This window comes from Phaenicophaeus curvirostris, chromosome 5 (assembly GCF_032191515.1).
Source record: "Phaenicophaeus curvirostris isolate KB17595 chromosome 5, BPBGC_Pcur_1.0, whole genome shotgun sequence".
NCBI lineage: Eukaryota > Metazoa > Chordata > Aves > Cuculiformes > Cuculidae > Phaenicophaeus > Phaenicophaeus curvirostris.
Window position 1 is genome coordinate 33,986,416 of NC_091396.1, and position 17,694 is coordinate 34,004,109.

The 17,694-nt window shown below is 36.7% G+C and overlaps 1 protein-coding gene across 18 annotated transcripts in view; it reads right to left on the bottom strand.

Annotated features, from left to right (window-relative positions):
• The window catches only part of GPHN (gephyrin), a 288,977-nt gene that overhangs the window by 24,301 nt on the left and 246,982 nt on the right, over nucleotides 1-17,694 (bottom strand). For all 18 annotated transcript variants that reach the window (XM_069858253.1, XM_069858250.1, XM_069858246.1 and 15 more), the window contains 5 exons: nucleotides 16,597-16,652; nucleotides 11,580-11,699; nucleotides 6,884-6,942; nucleotides 6,513-6,666; nucleotides 4,560-4,681 (listed from right to left, as the gene is read on the bottom strand). In XM_069858253.1, the coding sequence (XP_069714354.1) occupies nucleotides 4,560-4,681; nucleotides 6,513-6,666; nucleotides 6,884-6,942; nucleotides 11,580-11,699; nucleotides 16,597-16,652 (511 nt within the window). The remainder of the gene's footprint in view (nucleotides 1-4,559; nucleotides 4,682-6,512; nucleotides 6,667-6,883; nucleotides 6,943-11,579; nucleotides 11,700-16,596; nucleotides 16,653-17,694) is intronic.

Consider the following 17,694-nt stretch of genomic DNA (forward strand, 5'->3'; position numbering starts at 1 on the left):
ATTATAATACCAATAATTACATGCAACCCACACAAATACAAAAGATTTAAAGCTCTTTCTGGATAGCAAATGTAAAATTCAAGCAGACTAAATAATTGAATGAGATTTCAGCATCCCTTCCAAAATAAAGAAGGACCAAAGCCTTATTTTAGGGATATCATAGAGTAATCCTGTCACAATAGCAAGGGTGATTTTTAAAGGATTTACTTGTCACTTAGAAGCTCTATGTCAAACAATATGTCATAAAAGGGAGGTATGTAAACGAGAGACTAATAACTTCTAATGCAGAAAAGTTCTCATGCTGCTGATTTTATAACTATGCTGATGATTTTTTAAAGCAAATGAGCAGATAATGTGAATTTCCGAAATCTTTTCTCCTAAGGAGAGTGAGAGAGACTTTTCCTTTCTCCGTTGTGAAGTCACAAGCTCATTAATGAAAATGCATCTGGAAGCAGCTAATATTATAAGTGTCTCTGAAGAAAATGGTAAGGGAATTCAAAAACAGTGAAAAGAATGCAGAGAAGGGGAAAATGCACTTATGTCAAACCAGGAGAAATTGAATTCATTACATACGTGATCAAAACTCTTTAGCAAGTTTAGTAGGAGAGTTTCCTTCCCATTGAAGAAAAACAGTTAAAGTGGAAAATGGCTTTCTAAACAGAGCCCCATGCTACAGCAAATTTTGCTACTTCTACTTTACAGCTTCAAATAAACAGTGGATACAAAGAACAACACAAATGAAATCACCAGACACAAAACATTCTGATAATTAATTGAATGGAGTTCTACATTTAAGATCAGAGGTATAACCAAATAATTTTGTAGACTATAAGCAAAGGAAATTAAATTAAAAGCCTTTTTAACTTGCTCTTGTTACATGACACAACACTTAAAAGTATATTGGAATACCAGTTTTAACTGGCCTGTTGTTTTTGCAAGTATTTAGCAGGTGAGTCTGCGATTCAGTCAAAAGATGTAAGACACAACAATAAGAACATCAGAAAGGTTTGTCCTTTTTTTGGTTTTGCATTTTATTTCTTGTGTTTGGAGTAGTTCTGGGAATGCATTATCTTCAATTCCTACACAGAGATGTGTGCTTTTCAGACAGCTTGGTTTTTACGTGCTGAGAACACAAATAGAGAAAATCTTGGCTTCTAGCCAGGCATAACTTCAGCTATGTTGCTTTTTTTCAGGTTTGTTCTCCTGTTGTTTGCTTCTAAAATTTTAACTATAGCTTTTATCTATGCGTTTTGGACTTGCTGGTTATAATTTTGAATATTGAGTCCTATATACAGTTTATGAGAACAGAAATAAACAATGACAATTGTAGAAATTGTTAAAATGCTCCACAAAAATACAGCACTGGTTTCAATTGAAAATACAAATAGAGGCTGAGTGGCCAGTTCAAAATATAACTTCAGATATGATTACTAAGCAAAGGTATTTTTAAAGTGCTCCAAACTACTCTGTAGCCATCCACAGACATTCCATGTGCTTACTCATCCTTTCACTTTCTCTGTTGGAATGCTTTTACACGTATCACAGTCTGGGGTTTGAAGCAGCTGGACAAGTTATTTTCCTACCAAAACAACTCAGTGATTCATTTGCTGAAATAAAACATAGGAATACTTACCTCTAAGACTGTCTTCACAAATACTACTCTAAAACAATTTTGACGCTTGCATATTAGCTCTGTATCTATGACTGACAGAATTTCCATGCTTGTTAAAAAACTTGACCCATTACAGCAATAGTAACACTCAGCTGTGCTTTCTATTAGCTGCTGTCTCAAACTCCAGTCAGTGCTTATGGTTTAGAGCAAGAGACATTCCCAGTAAAATGCTGTAAAATTTACTCAACATAAAATGTCTAAACAAGAAGAAACAGAAAAAATGGAATATAAGCCCAAAATGTGAAATGTGAGAGGAAGAAACATGTTACAGTGATACCTTCAAAGAAAAAAACAAGAAGCTTTTAATTTTCCCTTCCGAAAAGTATCGTTTGCCAGTATTTTACGACATCTGTAGGCATTGCAGGCATATAAAATCTTTATCTTTTTCACTGTCTATATACATATTATACATACAAAATAAACTGCACGTACACATGAGCACACACAAACATACATAATCTATGGTTTAACTCCAGTAAACCATGTAACAGACACAGAAGGCTTGATCATCTTTTCTATAAACACACTAACTAAAATGTCAAAATTGTACCCCTCATAAGATCTCTGTGGTATGACTCTTGCATTTGTTCAAGTGCCATGGTACTCCCATCAAATCAATCAGGTTAGTCTGAAAGATACATACTGAAATATTCAAATGGGCGACATTCTCTTAGCTGTGTTACATAATGAAATAATACCATGCCTATTATCAAACTAATGTACACATTCAGACTTTCCTTTTGACTGAAATAGAACTGCAGATGCATTTTGTTGCAACTGGCATTGGGCATGTGAGTGTGAGAAGAATGGCAGAAGACTTGGTAAGACAGAACCCTGATATCAGGTGGGGAGGATTCTTGGCTAAGTCAACAATACCAAATTATTCTTTCAAAACTTACCACAGAGTACAAAATCACTTCACAATTGGAGGCTCATTATTTCTATTCTGAGCTAAAGTAACTGCCTCTGCAGAAATGACTCCTGAACATGGAACTGTTAGTTTAAAAAGAATGCTTAATACCTTTGCCAAGGTATTAAGACATAGAGAACATTTTAATAGGGAGGATTCAAAAGCATCAACTTCTCTCAAGACTGAAAGCAAAGCTGCAGACACTTGCCTGCCTTTGACTGTTTCATATGTTTGCTGTCTGGTTTTCAGCTAGCATCGAACAAGTGAAAAAGCATCACAAAACCTATTTGTAAAACATATAGAAATGTAAAATGCAGAAAAGTAAAAAGCTCTCCTGGGCTTTAAATCTCACGGAAACGGTTTACTATTTATTACTGAGAGCTTTCAAGATTAATTATCTTCACAGACATTCCATGCCAAAGAGGTTACAGAAAAAAGTTCCTGAAGGCAAGGGAGTAAATAGCTATAGTTTTGCACAGTGACCTTAAGTTAAACTCTCCATTTGATGGTGCTGACTTTATAACAAATTTGAGACTATACCTATTCGGTTAGGACAAGAAGGCAATAAAGAACAAGCAAGCTTTACATGCCTGTTTTGCCAGAGGGGCTACCAGAAAGATGTTCGGGGAAAGTATCTTTTTCAATGACAGTATGTAAGTTGATATTGGCAATAATGTGGATGAGAACAGCAGTAACTTTCAGTGATGTAGGAGTCAAAAGTTCCATCTCCAACATTTTGTTGGAGAAAAACCCTGCCAACCCTTCTTTTATGCAGGGATGACTCACAGGAGCCGATTGTAATTAACAGCCTTTTTCTGGCTGTCTTCTTTTTTCTCAGATACATACACCTAGAACCCGATGTCTGGATAGAATAGTTTTATTTGAGAACTTCACTATCCGTGCTTTAAAGTATAAAAAGGTCCTTGTAATACAGAAAACACTCTAGAGATCCAGAACATTTAGACACCATTTCCGGAAAGAGCAATCTCATGAGTTTAGATTCTGTTTGTTGGAAAGCTCCGGAAATTAGAAACACTCACATGGAGGAGTTTTTCTGATATTTATTGCTATTTGGAACAGCAATGGAGTTTTGCCAGTCCAGGGAAGTCAAAAAGGAAGCCTGGATGCAGTGAAAGTATCCAGAGCCATTTGCTTTCCCAAAGATAACAACAAATGCTGTGGTTTCTGTCATGCTCCCTGTATGAATACTTTAAATACAACTGCACTTCCTGGAGCCACCATTCAGATTAGTTTACATGCTGTAAACCCTGTAGTGCTAAAATTCACTGCTTCTCCCTTCTCCCAACCTTTATTTTTTTCTTTCTGATCTGGCCTCATTTTTACCCATCCACGAGGAATACCCTTTTTCTCAAACAGGTGGAGGTGAACCTGAATAACTTCCTGTCAAACCTAGCCTGACAGTTGGTTTGATACCCAAAATAAGAAACATGAAAGCTTATTCAAAGCCTTTGGGGCTCAATAAACTAAGGGAATACATTATGCTGAGAAACTCAAGCCAAGAATGACAGGCATTGCGCAGTTTTGCAAAGGACAAAAGACTGAACACTTCAATCACTTATCCTAGAGCTCTTAGCAAGAGATATGACTTCACTACCACTGGGAAACAAGGAGCAATCACTGTCAGATGAACAGAAAGACTGATCACAGAGTACTGCTCTGTGGCAATCACAGTAGAGAGACCAATGAAGGATTTTTTTTTTTATTAAAAATTCTTTGACATATTTCTGGAAATGTTGAGCAACAATCAGCAGTGGGACCTTCCCCTTTTAGTATTACAACTGACTTATTTATTTCTCTAATGAAAAGGGTAAAATATTTTCCCCAAGACATGCCCTGTCACAACACTGTGACACTTGCAATGAGTGACATTTTCTCTAGTATTTCTTTTTTCCATGGATGCCATACAGTGCATCACATGAATGTGAGGCGACATCTATACTAACATGTGGTACTTACTTATCTCCCACAATTCCCAGGTTGATTGTTGGGTAGCCATGTTCTTGGATTGTAGCTAGGAGGGTTGAACGATTACTGTCTCGAATCTTTCCTGGCAAGAGGTCATCTTCAGGATTCAGTAGCTAGAAAACCAGAAATGCTCTCAGTCAGTCTCCTTGGAATACTGTGCCTTTACACAAGACAGAATTTTCTTCTTCAGACTGAACAGGATATTCTTAGACACCTACCAAAATACATCTTTAAAGTCATTTAGTGAATTTAATTTACTAAGATACGTAATGTGCTTGCTTAGTCCAATCCTCCATGTTGCTCAGTTTGTTTCTATTGGTTCATGCCTGCAACACTTCTTTCTCCTTACAGTACCTGGCTTCTAATCTCAAACACTGTAATCAAACCATAAACATCAGATTTCCGAGTTATTGCTATTAATTAAATGACTTTAAAGGAATCTCATTGATGTTGTTAACCAGATTTAAGGTATTAAAAGAAATTTTGAAGTTAACTTCCTATTTACCAATAAAGAAGTTTTCAAAATACAACAATCTGAATTGCAATAATAGACAGAAGCTTAAAGCTTGGTTCTTACATTAATTACTGTTTTGCATGAAAAGCTTTCTCTCAAGATAGTATCATGGCAATTGCCTTACATGTGTTACATATTTTGGAAGTTAAAACTAAAAAACATAAATGTCTAACAATAAGAATAGTGTTTCTGTCAAATTACAGCCATAGTGTTAGGTAGTAAGGGAAGAATAACCAAAAGCGGAGCATGACTAAGTTTTGACGTTTTGGCTAGCAGCTCTGTTTCTGTAAAGATTTCCAGAGGACAATTAAGAAGCCCACTGTGCAGGGCCTTTTTTAACACACGATACAAAAGAGAGTGCCCATGTCAGTAAAGGATCATTTAATGACATGCAAGAACGTTCAGTCATACAGACAACATTATACAGAAACATATCACCTGTAATCCTTGCAGCTCTTTAGATTGGTTCTTTGGTTACTGGTATGTTTCCTGCACCACATACCCTGCCTATGTTTTGAAATCTGGCAAGATTCTGTCCCAGCAAGGCTGGCCTCAGCCACACACAGTACCCAGTAGTCACAGAGTAAGCTTCACTGGGTCTATGGAAGGCACAATTTCCAAGCTGCTTGAGAAGATACATATTCGGTTTATGTTTGTGCCGAGACTTCAGAAAGTTTGTCTCAAAGGACAGTCATAATTACATGTCAAACTTCATGCTATCTCTAAACTTCAAACAGACTTTATCTCGACCTAAAAGTTCTTTTGCTTCTGCTCTTCCTATTCCCTCTCTGTCCCACTGCAAGAGGGAATGAGTGAGCAGCTAGGTGGGTGCTTAGTTGCTGACCAGGGTCAACCCACAACATATGTAAAATTAAGTTAAAGTTGAAATTGCTTTTTCTGATGCAATTAAGGCAAAACAATTAGGAAGCAGGTCTGGAGTTCTACTCACAGGAGACTGTCTGGATTTTAACATGTACTACTAATTAAAAAAATATTACAGTACTGCAGCAAGGCATATGGTAGTTCAATTCAGTGTTAAAAGACAGATTATCTGCCCTTTTCACTACAGCTACAGAGAAGTGCTGCTCAAAAGAAATTACTCTTACAGTCATGACTGGCAGCACGAATTACAGTCCCGATTACCCTACAGGTACCCTACCTCCTGCAGCTGGCACATGGTTGCATACATTACCAAAATTTTGGCAAAGGCAGTATGTGAGACTTGTGAGAGAGCCCTCAAGGGAGAAAACACAAGCAGGTGATTACAAGTTGATCACTCACAAAAATATTCATACTTCAAGTCAGCATTAGTTGCAGCTCAAAAAGTGAGTCTACTTAGGAATAGGGTGGAAGTCACTATCCAAAACATAATATCTGTCCTGAAGAAGATACAGTAATTCAGACCTTCACTCTAAACATAATTTTCTTACCTCATTCCCTGTTGACATGACTGCAACCACTGGAAACTTGTTAACTTCTACTTCGGTTACTCCAACAGTTGCTAAGAGACCAATCTCAGATGGACCCATGTGGGTTCCTTTAGCGAGCACACATTCACCTCTTTTAATGTCATGTCCTATAGGTCTGAAAATTGTAACACAGAGAAAAAAACAAAAGAAAACCAGAATGAGATTAAAAGTATCTTTCCTTGATTGGTCCTGCTCCAGGAAGAGAGTGTTCAGGGGTGTTCATTTGTCAGATTGTCAAAATGTCAGTATTGCTTAAGGTCAAACAATGACTATAAGAATCACCAGCCATTCTATTACTCACAGAGAGTTTATAAAGTAGGTTGTTTACAGACCTGATATCTTGGCCTGGTCGAGCCTGCACCAGAATTCTAACTTCTAGTTCTTCAGTGCCCTACAAAACCAAGAAGATCAAGTATGGTCAGTTGGGCTATTCAAAAAAGATTTATTATTTTCATTTCTTATAAGTCTACACAGCATACAGTACTCATTACACCAAGATCTTATGTCATTGTCCATCTGTGAGTCAAGATTGTAATGCAATATGTGCTAAAACTGAACAGCTTTGTAAGACAGTTTCTCTTTCATGAACTCACCAAGGAAGGCCCAGCACTGAATACACAGAATAACAGAATCATAGAATGGTTCAAATTGGAAGAGACCTTAAAGCCCATCCAGTTCCACACCCCCTGCCATGGGCAGGGACACCTTCCACAAGACCAGGTTACTCAACGCCTCATCCAGCCTGGCCTTGAACACCTCCAGGGATGGGGCAGTCATGAATTCTCTGGGCAACCTGTTCCAGTGCTTCAGTGTCCTCACAGTAAATACTTTCTTCCCAATACCTAATCTAAATCTCCCCTCTTTCAGCTCAAACCCATTACTCCTTGTCCTATCACTACAGTCTTTGATAAAGAGCTCCTCCCCATCTTTCCTGTAGGCCCTCTATGAGTATTAGAAGGCTGCCAATAAAGTTTCCCTGGACATGGTGTAACATAGTTTTACCTTCCTTTTTTTATGATCCCTGTGTTTATATATCTTTCTGATGTTAAGTCAAGTCCTATGTTTGTCCATTGACCTGGTACACCAAGTGAATTTTTTCTACTCCTCTCAGTCAATTCAATCTGCTCAAACAATTTCAAAGATGGCATTTCACAAAAAATCTGACAGACAATACGCCACTACATCTGTGGCAAGAAGCTATACGCTCTGTTTCAGGATTTTCTTGTAGATGTAGTGGAAAATCCTATTTGAGAGCTTTGTACAAATCAGGAAGAGGCTTATTCATCACTCTTATTTACTATGAACAAGAGACAGTAGCCAAAAACATCTGATAGCTATTTTAATATTTGTGTTTACTTCTTTAGAACGTCAATGTTTTGGTGATTCATTCAATAAATGGCACATGACCTCTATTGTTAATATTTAATTTATAAGTCCTGGAAGTGAGTTGATGATATATATATATTTAGCTTTGAGATAGTGCCAGCCTGTCAGTTGCACGAAATCTACACTTAGAATGAAAGAGATATTGGTTTTAAGTTATCAGGTAGTATTTCACACTTTAAGTACCTCCAATTTATAAATCAGACAAATATTACAAAATTAACAAGGCAAGTAATTGTCATTTTGTATTTTTACAGGATGATAATATTGTATAGGATACTGAGACTCATCTCTTTTCTTAAAGGTGATACGGACAGCTATTTTTCAGTTCAAACTATGTGCTTTAAACTAAAGGCGCCAGAGATAAAGTTAATGAATGTGTTGCTACATTTATGATTCTGTTTACTTACTGTGAAGATGGATATATTTAAACCCCTGAAAACCAGGAAATGAAGAATAAAGACATCAAAGTTAATTTTTTACTTTATCACAGTGTTTTCAAAATATGCTGTTAATGCAAATTCTGTTTCTTTTATCCCTGCTCCTCTTGTACAAGAGAAGAGATTACTTTGGCTGCTAGTGTCCAAAACGGATGTGCTGGTGCCTAGGATGTCCTTTTATCTCCCTAATCACTATCTGAAGCTGTAAAAGACACTTTCAGCTTGTGATGAAAATCTGTGGCAACAGTTAGTATAAGAATTATTTTACTTCTATGACACTCTGAGGGTGATTGTTCACTCATGAAGATTTGAATTTTCCTTATCTTTGATAACATATAAAGATAGCTAGGAAGTTTCTAGGGAATCAAGAGAAGTGCCAATGATACACTGAGTAACAGAAAAGGTCCTATTAGGAATCTTGGATTAGGGGAAGAAAGAAAAGAAAAGGCTTTTGGGGAATCTGGTAATCCCAGGTTTGAAAAACACTGTGGAAATTGTGACTGTGGACAACATGGTGATGTATGGAGGTTGTTATTTCTGGAACTGATGGATAACCCAGAACATTTTAGGAATACAAGATAATTCAAGGTGGCTAGAGGTGGGGCTTTCAGGGAGGTATGGCATTATGCTGACAACATCTTCCACTGGGTGTGTAAAAAGCAGCATTCTTCTTGCTGTGTATTAATATATTTCGAATGATGTCTGAGTGGTTTACTCTGATGGTTGTTAACAGCCAGCATCCATACTTATATACTGCTGCTTGGTCTTGAAGTAGGATCTAACTCTTGTTTTGGCTGATCACATTGGCTTCCTTTTTCCTACAAGGTGACACAAAAACTCAAAAATGAAAGGGCTGTAGACATGTTTTTGCAAGGATCAGTTTCTCAGTGACTGTGCATTTGGCAAGCTGATGAGTTTTTCTTCTTGCTGGATAGATATAATTCCTTTCAGGCTTATGATTCCTACAGTCATTTGAGGAATGGGTTTTTATGATATTTAAGTACTGCTACCACAAACAGAGGTCAAGGAGCTCTTTTTAAAAGTACTCTCTGTCTTTTCAGAAGAACATTTTTCAGATGTTACAGATTTCATTTCAGTTAAATCCCAGGCTTTAAGTAATTCTTAACACTAAGAAGAAAAGAATTCTTGAAATATGTAGCCACCCAGACATGGAAAAGCAGAGAAAAGTAACAAATTAATTAAATGATAATAATTATTTGTGTAAAAGATTAGCAGAGTGGCATATTCAAGGACCAGCAGAAACTGATGGTTCCTACTTCACACTTATGGGCAGGAAAAGGGATCTGAAGGTGCCTGATCATTTGCTAAGAAAGTAAAAGTTTAAGCACATAGCCAAATAATCTGTTCTCACATGCAGTGGAGAACATGCACAGAAAAAGTGGAATCCAGGAAGACACCTATCCAAAGAAGAAGTAGAAAATAACAGGTTATCATGTACGTTGCTCTGTAATGTGATAGTCCTATTGTCATTAGGTGGGCAATGGCAAAAGCAAAACTTGTTTGGTAAGGCTAATGGAATGATTAAAAAGCAGTGAAGGCAATGGCATATTTTATGGGAAGATATAATCTATACATACGCATCTGCAACCTCAAAGCAGGACTGATTCGGTAAATTCTCTGTTAGGAAGAAGGCCAGCCTAGTCAGCTTGCTGACTTCATCAGATGTAAAAATCTATGTATTTACTGTAATAAGGCATGAGAAAGGATCATGAGAGTATGTTTCAGTTTTTGCTGACTTCATCTGCTTTGAACACTAGAATTCATTTGCTTACACCCCAGCTGCAATTGGAATGCTAGCACAGAGCTATGGTGAAGAGGAACAGCTTGTTGGAACAGCAGCAGAGGAGTAAAAGATGATTTGAGCAGAGAACCATGCATACGCTTCATTCCAAAACTGAACTTGGAAGTTGTGTCAATAAAAGACATATCTTCTTGCCTTAAAATCTGTCAGATGATGGCAAACATGATGATGGTGTCCTGAAATCACAGCTGGGTAAGTGAAGGTAATGATTCAGAAGGAATTGTCTGAACACAAAGGAAGAGAGAACAATATTTAGGAAGTCTAAAGTGGACTGTTTCAGACACAACTGTTTACAGAGAGCTCCTGTGCTTAATCAAAAACCACATTTTACATTGTTAAGACAACCATACGTACAGAATTAGTACTACAGTACTCATATTTTTTCCCATGGTATTTTACAGCATCTGTAAAGGTAGAGCGCTAATACGATTTATAGGTATGCTGGAAAATCTGTTCAAATTAAACTGAGTTAAGACTATCTTTGGGGAGAACATGCACTTTATCCATTTCCTGGTTTAGAGAGGTATTAAATTCAGTAACTTTCTCATTTTAAAAGAGCACAGAGGCCTATTGAATAAACTCAGTTATGGTTTAAAAAATTTTGGGGGGGACTTACTTCCCCTGCAACATAACAAACCCCCTTATTCTAAACATGCATTTGTTGTAAAGTACATGCACAAGACATCCTCCAAAATCCACCAAATTCACCTTTGCTGAAATGAGACCAACTCTAATAATACAGAACCATCTTCATAGCATAGTTCAAAAGTTGTGCCATAGATTTTGCAGTACTTAAACCAGTTCACTTTTCCACAGAAAATCATACTCAACTTTAATTATAACAGTGGTAATGCTGCACTGCAATATTTCAATGTATTATTCTGGGATCTTTATGTATTCTAAAAAAACTTTTCTCCTTCTTACTTGGTGAGTTTAAGAGAACTTTTAAAGTCCTCATATTACTAAGTTTCAGGATAATCCTGAAACATAAAGAAGATTGGTCTACTGCTAAATGTGAACTCAGTAGAAATGAAGGAAATACAATACCTGATTGCCACTACTCTGTATTTTAAAATACGAATACACTAGGCACTCAAATTGGACTGCAGTTATAGATCTTCAGGAGGCATTTGCCTTTCACTCAATCACGCTTCCAGACACTTCGGTGTCAGCATTCAACAACTGTGATGAAAAATCAATGTCAGGACAGGTAAGTCTGTTGTACTGTTATTGCAGCCTGAAAAAGTGAGTAGAATTGCCACTAGGACCTGATGTGAAAAATCCTCAGACTTCTGAGATAACGGTAGAGTTTTTCTGTAGGACTGTCTTTTGTATTTACAGGATTCTATCATGATCTATTTTAAGTTTTGACTTGTGACTCACATCATCTGATTCCCTGATGAGCTCTGTATCTTCCACTTGCACCACTGCATCAGCACCACATGGAATTGGAGCACCGGTTGTAACGCGCATTACCTGACCAGGCATCACAGTCTGTGTGGGCTAAAAAAATAAACAAACAAAAATTAATTTACTTTTGAAAAGAAAAATCTCAAACCATTTTAAGTAATGAATGACCAAAATTCTTACTTGTGGCATGACTCTTGATATACTGCTAGTGATACCAACAGGTATAATCTCCATTGGATTTAAAGATCATCAGGCCATTGTTTCAGATCTGGCTTTTAGGTCACATATTCAGTGGCTTCAGATTTTTCTCCTTAGACTTCTATTACAAGAATAACTTTCAGAAGAGGCAATACACTGATACTCTGGTTGGCTCAGACGTATAGAGTACTCTGGTACCCAGATTTAAAATGTCTTTGCTTTCGTTTGGTTGGGTTTTTGTTCTGTTTTGTTTTACCAGCACATTACATATGGAAAACTAGCAGCTTGTAAGTAAAGTAATATAATGAGCTGCTTCATTTTACACAGATTTCCTCATACTGAGAGACAGCAACATTATTTTACACAGAAGGGGTCAATTTGGAAAATCCTAAAACTGATAATATTCTACAATTATGTAAAGGAACAGTACATTACAAAGTTTAAGCAGAAGCATTACAAAGAATAAAAGAGTATCAGGACAATACAATAAAACAAATGACATGGTTTTAATAAAATTTCTCACCAGACAGCCTATTTTAATACATCTTTCTCAAAACTCAGAGTAAAACTGTAATTTGACCATAACCAGTTAAGAAAGAAATAACTAAAAGAAAAATTATTTTTAAAGTGTATAGCTAAAAGAAGCTGGTATGATGACTGAGATTTCATTGCTGAAATACGAGTGCTTGCTCCCTGCAGCACTTTAGTACGCTCAATTTGTTTGGGCTTTTCTGTTATTAGTGAACATGTGCCATATGCAGATCTACAGAGCTGTGATCAGACCAACATATTCCGTACGTGTCACACTTAGAACTCACATGCAGATTGAGTCTATATTCCATATGCAGCACTGGAATATGTCCAGGACTTGTCAGACTGTGATTAGCAGGTATTTGATAGCAACCCACAGATCTGCAAGCAGAACTGTCCAAGCACTATTACCTGATCCTGCCTAGAAGTCTTTTAGTCTATGACTTTTGACAGAAGCCTGTTAGACATCTGCAAATTCTAGACCAGTGGCCAACGCTTCAGCTGCGCAAAGCTGTGTTTCCCTTGCCTGTTCTTCTATTCCATTTCAACACTGTCTTAGCCTCTAAAATGTGTGCATTTCAAATGTTCTTCATTGGGACAGAAGCCCTAGGGAGAGGCTGGAAATTGTTTGCATTGCGTATACCATGGTAAACAGTGACCTATGTATCCCCCAAAAAACTTGAGCCTGGAGTTGATTGAATCTTGACCCTTTTCTATGGGTAACAGAAAACTAACATCCTTTAAGAACACCATAAATAAAATACTAAACTAAACTAAAAAAAAAAAGACCATACTTGCCATATGTCATGGTTGGAGTGCTTTAAGGGCAAGATTCATGTTATCCTGAAGTAGGTATCTAAACCAGATGACATAAAAGTGATACTTTTACAAAAAATGATATTTATTTCTCACCACAAACTATGCAAGGAGCTGTGGATGAATAGCTGAGATGCTGTCACTTATACAGTAGATGTTTAAAAGTGAAAACAATCTTGTCTAATATGTTATTTTAATTTTTATGAAAAGAAATGCTGCAAAAAGAAAATCTTATGCCTTGGATTATGGGAGCTCTTTGGCATATTGTGTAGATACAGTCTATAGGCATATTACAAAAATGTAATGTTGTTTTGAACTCCCTAAAGTATCGATGTCTCTAGCAACAACTTTCAGAGGGAAAACTGAATATTGTGTAACAACATTCTCCCATTTAAAATGCACTTTTTGGGCTTCAAGAACCACAAAGAATACAAAATGTCTACAAGACTGCCAAAAATCAGTGCCTATGGTGATAAAACACACTGTAACTATCCACGCTTTTGGAGTTTATTGCTAGATGAGTTAATTTTTTGAGATGTAATGATGTGAAACATTTAAACAAATTCATGATAAAATAGCAATGTATTTTAGAAATGGTTGTGTTGCTCACATATTTAATTTCCTTTTTGCCCTTTGAGAATTTGATCAGATTAACTTTATGAAAGGAAGTCAACTGTCAGATTTGTGCGTGAATCTCCAGGGCTGTGTTCTTTGCTATTGAGTATGAAGATAAAGAAATGACTGCTTCTCAGAAAGCATATTAATGCACAACAACTTCACAGAAGCTCTTTTAAAAGCCTTTGAGACCTCACACTTACCTGGAATAAGGCAATACTGGGTTCTGCCCTTTGCCCTTATCACTGATAATGTATTTGATGTTAGTCACTAAATAAACCCAGGAATAATCTAATCTATCGAGCACAGCCCTCACTTCAGGCATTTTCTCTTGCACACGATTACACCGCTCCCGCATGATTTACAATGACCCATGCTCCTTTCTGTAAAAAGGGCCAAGTTAATGGAAAGGTCCGTCCTATATTATAGCTGGTTAGTCACACCACCTCTTAAAAATGTCTTTAAAATTCTCCAAGGAAATGCTAAGCTCCAGCTGTGTGAGTCTATAGGAAGAAAACCATTGCCCCCATGGCTGAGTTTTTCACACAGACGCCGTGTTGATGGCTCATGACCAGAACTCTCAAATGTGCCCTAACCTCCCCAAGCCAGTATAGTATCTGAAAGTTGTCCTGAATTCAAAACAAAAAATGACTGTTAACATAAAGATGACAATCTGGAAATGGAAATCAGAAAATAATACACAATTTACAAATTGATACAGGACTCTCAAACTTGGCTATATGGCCTTCTCTGCGGTTTTCTGTCCCATTTTTTTCCTCTCTATGTAGCATTTATGTAACCTTTTTCCTGACAGGAGGAGCCAAATCTAAACTGATTTTGAACTCCCTGCTGTGAATCATTCTGTTAATTGGTCTGTAACATGAAAAGCAGAACGTTGCTGCTGAGAGTGACTGAAGGGTGAAATGAGACTGAGGAGCCTTTCAAAGCTATAAATAATTTCTTGGGAAGGAGATGAACCTGCAGATATGTTTTCCCAAGAAAATCACTTTGACCAACTATTCAGAGGTCAACAGACTCATTTTTCTAACTCACTACTAGCATTACCAAAATTGTTCTCTCTCTGTGTGCCTCCTCCCACCCAATTTTTGTTCCTTGCCAGAGAGGCTTCCTATTTCCATTAATCTAGGAGGGCAGACTGTCCCTACAGAGAGATATTTGCGAGCTCTTGAATTTTGTAGGAGGGAAGCAAGGTCCAGATTTGCCCTTTTATCCTTTGTACAAACCTGATGAACCGATTAGGGCACCGAAACTCTTTAGATCTGTGGACAGCCCTCTCCATTAGACACGGCTTCAACAGTGCTGTTTTTAAGCATCACTGTGCTATTTTTTAACTAGCAAAATGGTAATATTGGTTACAGGTGAATAATGATAGGAGTAATAATTCAGCAGGTTGTTCTGCTAGTACTTGCTATTTTATAGTGACTGTAAAAAGGGCTGTAGAAATAGTTGTCAGTGTTTTGGATTCCGGGTTAATGCTAGAAAATGCAGGTAGAAGGGATATAAATCAGGTGAAAAAGCTGCTGAATTAATTAGTTTACTTTTTTTAGTATTTAAAGTAATTCTACACATTTTGTATAACAGATTCATTAATCTAAGTTCTTGAGAATATTGGTAATAGGAAGATGTCTACTACATTAAAATATAATCCATGATGATGGATGGGAACTACAGTAAATATTATTTTCACAGTTCTCCATATCTATCATGATTAGCCAAATTAAATGTCTATTACATATTAAAAGGCAGTTCGACTCAATTTTTTAAAGAATGGAATAATGCTGCAACTGCTAAAACTTCTAAAATCTGAAACAATTTTCAGAATAAATCTATTTGACTTTTTTGTTTAGCAGTCAAAATGACCACACCATAGAATCCTCATTAAAACCGAACAATCCTTTGTTTTACCTGTTACTTATTCTCTTTCTCCATCATTTCACAAAGAATACACAGAATTATAAACCAGGCCTTGAAATACCTGGAGAAACATTTTGGATTAACCCATATTCTCCTGAACAGAAGGTAGCAGGTATAAATAAACTGACAGAGTAATAGAAGTTGTTGAACATAACTGATTTTTTTCCCATTATCTCAGTGTTAATATAGGAATTTAAGGAAATGTACTCCCGAGTTTGAGAGCAAATCACACAAATATTTAAACAGCACAGCAGGCCATGAATAGGTGCCACACTGACTTCTCTTAAACTCAATCCATATATTTGCTAAGATGCACAAACACTCCTGATTTAACAAAGGAAAAAAGAAAGAGCAATATCACAATCGAGGCTGCTGCCAGGCTTCCTCAGCATTGTTCTGATCATTACTTATCTTTAAAAGGTTCATAAATAATTCTCACACTTTATATTGCAGGTATCAGTGTGAAATATTCAAGCTGCTTGTGGGAACAGTTATCGGCCTGATGTCCCTTTAAAAATCTGTCAGCAAGAAGGGCTTAAATCATGCTTTTCTCTGTTTATGAATTGTAGTACCACTAGAAACCTTATGTCCTCTGACACTGTAGTAGGATAGAACTTCAGTGTATGCCCTTCTATCAGACATGTCAGCACAATGCTCTGAAGTATTTTGGGATATCCTTGTTAATGCCTTATGTAACTGTACTACCTCACTTTCTGAAATCACATCCTAAGGCACAATAGCAGCAGGGTAGGTACAGCTGTGTCCTACTTCATGCTGCCTCCAAGACTATTGAGTTTTGGAGCACTAGCAAAGCTTATAAAAATACAAAGCACTATCTTACAAAAAAAAAAAAAGATATTAAAAAAAAAAAAAAGAGAAAAGAAATTGTGCTCACCTGCTCACCAGCCTGGGATTCCCCTATGATGAATCGATCTCCTGGGCCATCAGCAGCTGTTAAGATGGACAATAACAAATGATAAAGGCTGAATCAAAATGAACGACGGCATTAAAAATCAAGAACAGAAGAATCAAAGAATGACCTGAGATTCAGTTCTTCAGTGTCAGCATGACAGAGGTTATAGAAGTTTTGCAAACATTTTAAATTTTAGTTTCTTTTGTGTTTGTTATTTAGAGACTTACAGGTACTATAAGTACTTTTAACTGAAAATAGGCAATATGGGATCAAGTAAAAGGAGATTATGAGGAATTACATTAATAACAAAGAACTGACAGTTTTCATGAGATTATTATTATAAAAACATGAGCAAATCTTTTTCTATGTGAAAATAACACAGGGGAATCACATATTTTATAAATGTATTAAATGCCTTTTTTCTAGACAACAATGGAATACTGACATTTCTAGACTATCTCTGCCTTTGAAGGAAAATGTGAACAAATGCAGAGATTACAGACTGTGTAGATACAGGTTTGGTATTTTCTGAAGAGCAATAAGGCTAAGATAATGCAACTTGGGCTGCCACATTTTAAGTCCGACTTCTGTTCATTTTTGTAATTTTAGGAGGCAGTACTGAACTAGTTACCTTATATCTCTCACTGAAGCCACTCTGAAAACTTGAAGTCACAGATACTGATTTAACAAACTGAAAATCTCCAGGACTTCTAATTAAGCCAAATCTGCATTTTTACAGGACCATTAGTAATAAAGTTTAAGCTTCTGCCTACCTGAAAGGTATTTTGACAAGTTGCAACTACCATGATGTAAAGCATGTACGGAGCACAAGCAACTCTGTCTGTCCAAGCACGGTAGGCATGGTTTCAAGAGTGTTCAGAAAACTGAGTTCACAAAATCATGTTTAAATGATGTCTTTTTATTCTGTAACTGCCAAAAGTTGATTTCCCAGAGATGAATTCTAATCAGTAATAACCTTTATCTTAATAACTTGTGTTTAATTTAAAAAGCCTTGAATATACAGCTAGATAACCTCATTGTATATTGAGAAGAATTGCTTTCAGGAAGGATGCCCATTCA